The sequence below is a fragment of the Vicia villosa genome, linkage group LG1, assembly GCF_029867415.1.
Source record: "Vicia villosa cultivar HV-30 ecotype Madison, WI linkage group LG1, Vvil1.0, whole genome shotgun sequence".
NCBI classification, from domain to species: Eukaryota; Viridiplantae; Streptophyta; class Magnoliopsida; order Fabales; family Fabaceae; genus Vicia; species Vicia villosa.
Window position 1 is genome coordinate 26,857,635 of NC_081180.1, and position 10,318 is coordinate 26,867,952.

The 10,318-nt window shown below is 37.6% G+C and overlaps 2 protein-coding genes across 2 annotated transcripts; one reads left to right on the forward strand and one right to left on the reverse strand.

Moving 5' to 3' along the window:
• The first annotated feature begins 1,143 nt into the window (after positions 1–1,143).
• Positions 1,144–2,771, forward strand: LOC131632073 (probable UDP-glucosyl transferase 73B6). The gene has a single exon (XM_058902846.1). It carries the CDS (start codon positions 1,155–1,157, stop codon positions 2,595–2,597), a length of 1,443 nt encoding a protein of 480 aa, XP_058758829.1. The 5' UTR covers positions 1,144–1,154; the 3' UTR covers positions 2,598–2,771.
• Positions 2,772–3,615: 844 nt separating this feature from the next.
• Positions 3,616–5,064, reverse strand: LOC131632083 (trihelix transcription factor ASIL2-like). The gene has a single exon (XM_058902856.1). It carries the CDS (start codon positions 4,808–4,810, stop codon positions 3,818–3,820), a length of 993 nt encoding a protein of 330 aa, XP_058758839.1. The 5' UTR covers positions 4,811–5,064; the 3' UTR covers positions 3,616–3,817.
• Between the last annotated feature and the right edge of the window lie 5,254 nt (positions 5,065–10,318).

Sequence of the window (10,318 nt, forward strand, 5' to 3'; positions counted from 1 at the left end):
AAATGAAGAGATGCAAAATACAATTGACAAGAGCAAGATTTGAAATTAAATGCAGTAGGTATCATATGAATGAACAAGACAAGGCAGTGCGCAAACTTCCACAACCTTTAACATAATATTTATCTCAACAGAACTTAACTCCAACACCAAATCAAACACTTGTGTGTACCTAACTCCAAATTAGCCTTGATAGTTCAACTTTGTATAAGAGAGGTTGCTCAACTGGTTTAAGCTAGTTGAGCTAAGGGTTAAAGGAGTAAAAAATCATTGGTTCAATCTTTGACAACGGAGAGAAATAATACTAACTGCTAATAATTTGTCATTAAAAAATGGTTGTGCACACCTAACTCCAAATTAGCCTTGATAGCATCTCTAAATAATGTTTTTATTATATTTTAATATAATTATTATTGCATTGAAAGTTAATGGCATATTATATCTTTTATTTATGAATGATCTCAATATTTTAAATGCTACATTGAATGTATATAACATGTTTATGCCTTTAACTTATGAATATCACCATATTTTAGATGTTTTGTAGGATGCAACTTTCTTTATATTTTGGATATTATGTTGATTATATTTTGGAAGTTATGTTGGAAATATTGTGTAGTTAGAATCTTAGCTATTTTGATAGATCATTTTGGTTGAGAAGTTTATATTTGTTTAAATGATATGCTTCATCATTCATAAAAATTTGTTTTAAAAAAAAAAAACCTATATTTATAAACTTCAAAAATATGTTTAAACACTATAACTATCCCTGCCTCAGCATCCCAGGATCAAAAGAACAATTTCTGCATGTAAAGATAAAGTGTGGTCATTGCTGGCTGAGGCTCCAACGTTCTCATCACAGGTTAACCCTTTGGCCAGGTGTTAGTGTTAGGCAACATCATAACCAAATTATAAATAATCAGAAAGTGATATAAGAATGTTGGCCAAGAGGGTTGGACATTATAAGACTTGAGTAAGACAAGAACTACAAACATATATAAAACCCAAAGCACAGGTGGAAATTTTGTATTTGCACAGCAATTTGCAATAAAATAATCTAAGTACATAGTTTTTTCGGATTCCACAGAGAAGTGTATTAATGATTAAGCTTTTTTTCAACTATATATACAAGCCATCAATCTGAACTCAGATTGTCTATGCCAACCACAATGGGTTCTCTCAATTTAGAAGAATGTCCACTGAAATTTCATTTCATTCCTTATCCTGCACCTGGCCATATGATCCCGCTTTGCGATATAGCTACACTCTTCGCCTCACACGGTCACCATGTCACCATCATTACAACTCCTTCTAATGCTGAAATCCTTCTCAAATCCGTCCCTTCCCACCAGCATATCAGTCTTCATACTGTTCCGTTTCCTTCCCGCCAAGTAGGCCTGCCACTCGGTGTTGAAAACCTTGCCTCTGTTAACAATGTTGAGAACTCCTACAAGGTCCACCAGGCTACCATGTTGCTGCAATTACCTATCAGCAAGTTTGTGGAGCAAGACGCGCCGGACTGCATTGTGGCGGATTTTATGTTCTTGTGGGCGGATGAGTTGGCAAACAAGCTTCATGTTCCTAGACTCGCCTTCAACGGTTTCTCTCTCTTTGCCATATGTGCCATGGAATCCCTCAAGGCACACAGCTATGAGTCATCTGTCATTAAGGGCCTTCCTCATTGTATCGCCTTGAATGCAACACCACCCGAGGCACTGACTGAATTTATGGAACCATTGCTGGAAACAGAACTCAAAAGCTACGGGCTCATTGTCAACAACTTCACTGAACTTGACGGAGAAGAGTACATCGAGCATTACGAGAAAACCACAGGTCACAAAGCTTGGCATCTAGGACCAGTTTCTCTCATTTGTAGGACCACTCAAGAAAAAGCGGATAGAGGGCAAACAAGCGCAGTGAGCGTGGATGAGTGCTTGAGTTGGCTAAACTTAAAGCAGCCAAACTCAGTGCTCTACATATGTTTTGGGAGCTTATGCCATTTCTCTGATAAGCAGTTGTATGAGATTGCAAGCGCTATAGAAGCATCAGGTCACCAATTCATATGGGTTGTCCCCGAAAAGAAAGGGACGGCCGAGAGAAATGACAGGAATGAAAAGTGGATGCCGAAGGGATTTGAAGAGAGGAACACAGGAATGATCATAAGAGGATGGGCACCACAAGTGGTGATTTTAGGCCACCCTTCTATCAGTGCATTCTTGACACACTGCGGATGGAACTCCACTGTGGAGGCTGTTAGTGCAGGGGTTCCAATGATCACATGGCCAGTGCACGACGAGCAATTCTACAATGAAAAGTTAATAACTCAAGTGCGACGAATTGGTGTAGAGGTCGGAGCAGAAGAGTGGAGCATCATTGGTTTCATGGAGAGGAAGAAGTTGGTGGGTAGAGACATCATAGAGAAGGCTGTGAGAAGGTTGATGGACGGTGGAATTGAAGCTGATGAAATAAGACATCGTGCACAAGAGTATGCAGTAAAGGCCAAACGAGCTGTTCAAGAAGGTGGTTCGTCCCACAAAAATTTAATGGCCTTGATTGATGATCTTAAGCGAGAGAGGGGATATAAGCCATTAGATTCATAGGGATTTCAAGTTTTAAACATCATTAATTATCATTGTTACTAAACATCACAGAATAATGGCCAAATGAGGCCAAGACCAACAACCAAACATTGTTGTATTGCATTAGCTGTGCAAATGCCTGTTTGGATTTACATTTACAAAGAACAAATTATGATTTAGAGGTGTTTTGATGTATGTCCCATATATTACTATTATTATTTAAATGATTAGAAAATAACTCAGCAAAGAATGAAACAACCATAAAAATAAACACATTCGATTTTCCTTGTCCTCCATGTGAAAGAATAGTATCTTATTCTTATGCAATGTAATCCCATTTCATAAACGATAAAGCAATGATTGTCATGGCATATTCCAGCATATTCTTATACCATTCTTTAAAAATATTTGGGATGCCTTTGATAGAACCAACCACCTACTTGAACTAAAATTATTTAACACCTACCTTTTTAATTTATTTTTAGCTTCAACCTTGTTAGCAGAGTGAGTATCTTTGGGGTAAGCCAAATAGTTATATTAATAAAAAAGGCCAAGCTAAAACACAACATGTACCAAGCTAAACAAAGCAGAATGGTACCAAAAATAGTCTGCATAAAAACTAAAAACAAAACACCAAGATTGAAGAAATTGTAATATATTCGGAGTCAAAACCCAAGTTTACGATCTTGTAGATAGAGTTTGATGCAAGCTATAACCTTTTTCATACTCAACAAAATTTCAAGTCCTAAATTGCATATGTTTATTGAATAGAAACTAAATTGCACTCAAGCATTTCTTATATCCTTCGCAAAATTCTTATGCACTTCCAGTGCATATTTCAATCAATGACTCGAGTCATCATAATCCTGAAGTTATGACATTCTTATATTTCAAAATGGGATCATTCAAGGTTTGCCATTAGTTTGAATCATAAATCCATTAAACCATGATAGATGTTTTTTAGTATTGTAATAATAAATATTTTTGTTCTCAGATTTCAGTAATAAAACACATAAAAGACAACATGGAAATCATGAACAGAAACTGAAAATCTAAAGCTACATTCATGATTCACCAACAATCAAGCTAAAGCAGATCAAGTTGCACATCACTGTATCTTTATATAAAGTTACAAAAAGTGACCACAAAGCAAAAATAACTAAAACAAAACAAAAACATAAACTTGATTTGTGCTACTTACTAGAGCAAACCATTTGAGTTCCAATTATGATTGTCGAATATCATGGTTGTTGTGGTGATGGAATTCTCTTATTAACAGGCTTCATCTTGTGGTTGCTTCCGTTGTTGTTATCATCGGAAACAGCTTTGGCAAACGCCTCCACAATTCGTCGCTGAGATTCGAGAATCATCTCAGTGCGCTTCATTTCCATATCCATTCGCATTGCTTCAATCTCCCTTGCCATCTCCATCTTCATTTGCTCCATCCTCACAAACCCGTCTCCCAATACCTTGATCGCAGATACAACCTCTCCCAATGGATCTCTTTCTCTTTTATTACCTAATCCCTTCGTTGCAGCCGGAGGAGGCGGCATCGGAGTCCCGTAGTTGTGATGCAAGTTAGGGTTATACTTCTGATCTGGAGGAAATCTTGATTCAGGTTGTGCATTCGGAAACCTAATCCTGAACCCTCCACTAACACCAACACCACCACCACCACCGAAACCGTTCCTATATAGTTTATTGATGCTTCTAGTGTTAGATCCGTGGCCGTTTTTGATATCCATGTACAGATCTTGATCCTGATCTTCTTCTTCGTCATCATCGGGGCTATCCGAATCGTTGTTTTCAGATTTAATCGGAGAAGGACCTTTCTCCATGGAATCCATGAGTTTGAAGTGAACCCAAGCGGAGTTAAATCGAGCGACAGGAAGTGAGCGAGCACGTTGAATCTCAGTGCGATAACGCTTTCTCAGCTTCTCCATCTTATGCCGGCATTGAACGGGAGTTTTCGCGGGAGAAGCGTTAGGGCAACGATGCGAAACAGCGTCAGCCACTTCCTGCCAGTGCGTGGCCTTCAGGTTTCCACGGCCCAGAGAGTACCATTTGTCGCGATACGAATCGATGAGAGCGAGCGTTTCGTCGGGGGACCAGCAGGGAGGAGGAAGGCGACGGGTGGAAGGTGGGAGAGGGAGTGGGGCTGGGAGAGCGAGGGGGACGGCGATGGGTGGATCTGGAAGAGAGGGAAGAGTGGTGTTTGAGGGGGAGGAAGCCATTGAGGAAGAGGAGTGTGGTGGGAGAGAGGGTGGTGTTTGTGGTGATGAGAAAAAGGAATGGTGGTGGCGTTTGGTAACATATTTGGGTGGTGGTGGTGGGCGGCAGGTTTTGAGATGTGGACAGGATAGGACAAGGGGGACACCACCGAATTGGTGGGGGGAGAGGCTAACGTGCGCTCTGCTAACAACACGCGCACTTACTTCACACGTGATGTTCACTTTACCCCCGGACAATACTCATTGGATGGATTACTTGAACTTCTTTTAATCACTTCTACAAGTAAGCCCATGATAATAAAAAAAATCTTTCAAAAATTTCAATCTAAAGTGCTTTTTTTTTTTTTTTTTTAATGTTCGAATTAGAGTATGTGAACTTGGTGAACTCAATAAACAAATAAGATGAGTGTAAATATTTCATTGAATCAAATTAAATTTAACAATACAAATAATACATCAACACAAACAAAATTATGATAGAGACAAATTAGTTATCTTTTCATTTAGATTCAATCATTTATGTTGCAATTTTATTAAATATAATGGGATAAATCAATTTTGAATGTATAGCGTTGATAAATTTAATCAATATAAATTTAAATCGATTGATTTCAATTATATTTGAATTGATGGAATGAAACGGAATGGAATGAAATAAAGTTATCTTCCACCATTTAGATTGGTACAAAAAAAGGTGCAACTTACCCTCGTTTTTGTTCTATCCGATTTGGATGGAAAAACATTTTTATTACATTCCATCATTAAATATCTAAACATTGTAATGTGATATTCATTCCGCTCCACTTTGTTCAATTTCGTCCAGTTATGCTCTACTCCGTTCGTTTTAAAATATCCAAACATGGCATATTATGGAGTGGTCACATTGTATGGATTTGCAAATAATGAATGAAATAAAAAGGACATATAATGGAATTCATTTCATCTAATCCTTGAATTTTCATTTTTTTTTCCAATTTGTGGTGTATGTAATGAAATGAGATAACTTATTTTATTATGTTTCGTCAAATTACAAAAAATACTCGAACAATTGAATGAAATCTCTGTTCCATTCTGCTTCATTCCATCATGTTTCATTCCTCTTCATTTCATCATGTTTCATTCCACTTTGCTCCATTCTAGTCAATCGATCTAAAGAGAGCCTTAGCGTGATACAAACCTAATTTTGAGAACATGATTATAACATCATCATCATCATTTTAAAGTTGCATATGTGTGAACCAAATACACCTATCATCGTCGATTGCCGAACGACGATACTCAACATTGATCATCCCTCTTGGTTAGAGATAGAGCTTTAAAATGTTTTATATAGAGTTACACTTATCAACTTACAAACCGATTTTGTAAGAATGAGTTAGGAAGAACTCTAATTATAATATGGTTTAATTGGTCTTTTAGACTAGATAATGTAACATACACATTAATCCTAAACAAGTGGGATGAGTCCCTTTTTTAAGTAAAATGAGGCCAGCTTAGAGATAACATAATGTAACATCCATATTGATCATAAACTCATAATTTTATAAAAGTTCTTGTACATTCTAGTCCACATAAATTGTCAATGCAATTTGGACCACAAAATTGAAATCCCAAGATTGACGCATTTCAGATTCTATTATCCGAATGTGTAAAGCACCTTATCAATACGTTAGGATTTTCTCCAGAAGAACAACGACGTGACTTCCCCGAAGCTGGTCGGGAGAAGGCGCAGTGTATTAAGGGTAATGTGGTTCGTGTATTGCTTGTCTATTTCCTCTTCTTCCTTCTTCTCTTATAGGGTTAATATCCATGGGGCATTATATCTCAGTCATATTCCTTTATTACTAAGGTTTCCTTGTCACCTAAGGAGTCGTAAAAGGATATTGAATTCTATTGATGTGGATGTCTTATGCAATGAAGGGCGGTTTGGTTATATGCGTCGAGGTATCAACTAGGTCGGGATGTGCATATCGAGTATATGCATGAACCCTCCCGTTGTGGGGGGGGGGCTGGACGGGACGGGATGCTTATGTGCTTGACTGTTCAGGGCTTAACTCTGGGATATGCATCTCGGATGTACATAAGCCCCCTAAACATGAAGGCTGAGAAGGACGAAGCGCTTTAGGCTACCTGACGACTTAGGACTCGACTATGGGATATGCATCTCAGACGTACATAAGCCCCTCAAGCATGACGCCTGAAAAGGGAGGAGCACTTTTAGGCTGTCTAACAACTTAAGACTCGGATTCGGGATATGCATCATAAACTTACATAAGCCCCCAAGCGTGAGACATGAGAAGGGCGAAGCACTTTAGGCTGCTTGATGGCTTAGCGCTCGACTCCGGGATATGCATCTCGAACGTGTTGATGCATACTCCGAACGGACATCTCTGTTTTTCCTGTTTGCCACATATTTGCCTCAGTGTCTGTGTTTTAGTGTTTTGAATCGTTTTTTCATAGTAATGATGAGTCTGTCGATGGGAAAATGTATAGTTTCATAGAAATGATGACTTTTGTAGGGGATGTGTTCTTCTGCCGTTACTCCTATTGACTAGGGGACTATTTAAGTAGCCTTTACAACGTCTTTAAGTTGCATTTCACTTCTTCTTGCATTCCCTTAAAAATATTTTCAACTCCCAAATTTGTTTCTGGCTTTTCGTTCTTCCCAAGCTCTTCTCTCTCGCAAGAAAAAAAACAACTCCTTTAGGTAATAGCGTATTGTCCTTCTTTCATTTTTCCTTGAGTTTTAATTCTATTTTTACTGTTATGATGGTAGTCATTAGGGAATGTGATGATACGGGTAAGGTAGTGGTTCTCACTTCATTTTTTAGAGCAGCGTGAATTGTGGGACGAATAAGTTAAGTTCTTTAGGTCAAAAACAGGGCAAACTAACTGGGGTTTTATAAATAGAGAGGTGTATGGAGATTTCATCGATCTTATGCTCTCTGGTGACACTAACATGGTGTCTTCTTCCTCAGGTTCTGTAGAAGTTATCATGGAGCCCACCGGTGACCCTTTTAACTCATTTGTTCTGAAGGTCGACTCAACTTGATCGAGCGATCGCTATATTGAAGTGTTTAGGAATAACCGTTATATATCAAACATTGGCGACAAAAAAGATGTGATCTTGGTGCCATTCATCTATAGAGAAAAGTATGTTTATTTCGTCCCTCTGGTTCCTCCAATGAGTTCTTCTATTTTTTTGAGGACGTCGTGGGAGTCCTCCGAGTTGTGATTCCCTCTACTCTTTTTGAGGCAAAAGTTTTGACCGCCCTGAATGTTTCCCTTACTCATATGCAACCTAACAGTTGGGGCTCCATTAGGTCTTTTGAAATAGTGTGCGGCACTCTTGGAATCGAGCCTGTGCTAGGTGTTTTCTTTACTTTTTACAAGGCTAAAGGCGTAGGGAGTGGTGGATGGGTTTCTCTGGCGGGCATTTCTAGTCGTGGCCTGTTTTGAGTGTATTCTTCAAACTTTAAAAATTACAAGGATAAGTTCATGTGTGTTCGGGGTAGCGAAAACTTCCTCGAGATGCTATATAACAACGATGGGTCTTATCGCTTTCTGATCTGCTAGATCTCGGATCCTGTTCCTATTAGGGTTTTTAATCCTAATAAATTAAGTGCGAAAAAAAAGAAGATGTAGTGGAGCTCTTTGACGCTTTTGGGGTCATTATGGTTCGTGACCTTTTGTGTTATGAGGATGATCATGTGAGTCTGCGGAGTTTTTTAGGTAACTGAGTCCTTATTTTGGTTTATGTCAATCTCCTGTTTGTTTTTTTCCTGATGTTTACGCTTTTGGTTTTTGCATATAGAATGGCGACAATGAATTTAAAGGAAAGGATGTTTCTATTGGCCAAAGCAAAATTGTTGCGTGGAGAAACCGCTAGTGTAGCGAAAAACCATTCATCTGAAATCCTTGTTAGTGGTCAGAGAAGGAAGACAACAGGGGGGAAGAGGCTTCGACGCATAGTGTTCTTGTTCCCGCTGAATCCTTTTCTCAGCCTCCTCCGTTGAAGAAGAGGAAAGTTGATCACGGGAAAGTTACAACATCTGATGCGTTATTGACAAGTCACGGTGAAGATTTGGAGGTGTTGTTAGGCGGACATGTAAAGCCCGTTATATTTTGTTTAATTATTTATTTGTGTTATTATGAATTATTTGGTGAAATTAGAGATTATTAATATTTATACAATTATATTATATAGTTGAATAATATTAATAATAATAGAATTTAGAATATTTAATTAGTTGGACCTAAAAATGTGTTAGTATGTTTATTAGTGGGGGTGTGTATGCTAAGCCCAATAGAGTGAAGGAATTAGTGAAGGATTAATAAAAAGAGAGAAATTACAAAAATAAAGGGGATTAGGGAAGTTTGAAGAGAACGTGAAAATAGAGGGAAACAGAGTTAGGGCAAATAGGAACACCGATTGATAGAGAAGCTTGTGAAGAAATATTAATGAATTGTTTTTGCATGTCATACATATTTTCTCCAGGTTTCATTTTGGAGAGTTCATACTCATGGGGTAATGTATTCATCCTATCCCTTGTTACCTTAGTTGTTCCTTCAAGGAAAGATTGAAGGGTGTCCCACATTTCTTATACGGTCTTGTTGTGAGAAACACACAAAATATCATCAAGACAAAGAACTTTAGTAATGATAGTCTTATCTTTCAAATTGCCATGAAATTTTTCTCTTTTTTCTTTGGTCCAACCATCTTTATCTTTGTTTACCACAAGTCCACAACACCAATTACTATAAGTGTGAGAGCAAAAGGACCATTTTGAACAACCTTCCAAATATCAAATTACATCCCCTCTATAAATATTCTCATTTTCTATTTCCACAAACCATACCCTTCTCCATTAAAGGACGAGGGCTTGTTTAGTGAATTGTTTGAAGTCACTTATTCCTCCTCATATGATTAGTCTTTAAATAGGAGTTAGGCTCTAATGCCGAGTGTTAACCAAGTGGCTCCAAAAACAATAGGAGGTTGAAATGTGATACTTTAAAAAAAATATGAAAACTTTGATTTCTCAAAACGTTAATGTTAGTCCAAACAAACAAATATAAAGCAGCGGAAAATTAAAAGAAGGAAATACAGAGGAAGGAAAATAAATGACGGAAAATAAAGTGTTAATAGAGATAACACTAGATATTTATACATGTTCAACTTAACCATTTGGCGTACTCCTACCCCCAAGAGTTTCCTCTTGGGAGTATCTACTAAAAATATGACTTGAGCTTTTTACAAGATCTACACATGAACCTTCTTACAACAAATAGAAATGTTTCATAAGCTAGACTTCAAACCAAATAGAACTTTTGACATGTAAAGATCAAAAACCAAACTGACATATTACTCAAGAAAATCACACTTTTTAATAGTAACAAATATAACACAACACAACTATCACAAGGATTTTTCCCTCTCTTGCAACTAAGGAAACTTTAGTGGAAAAAAATAGAAAATAGAGAAGAAAATATTATAAATAAATATTGAAAGTT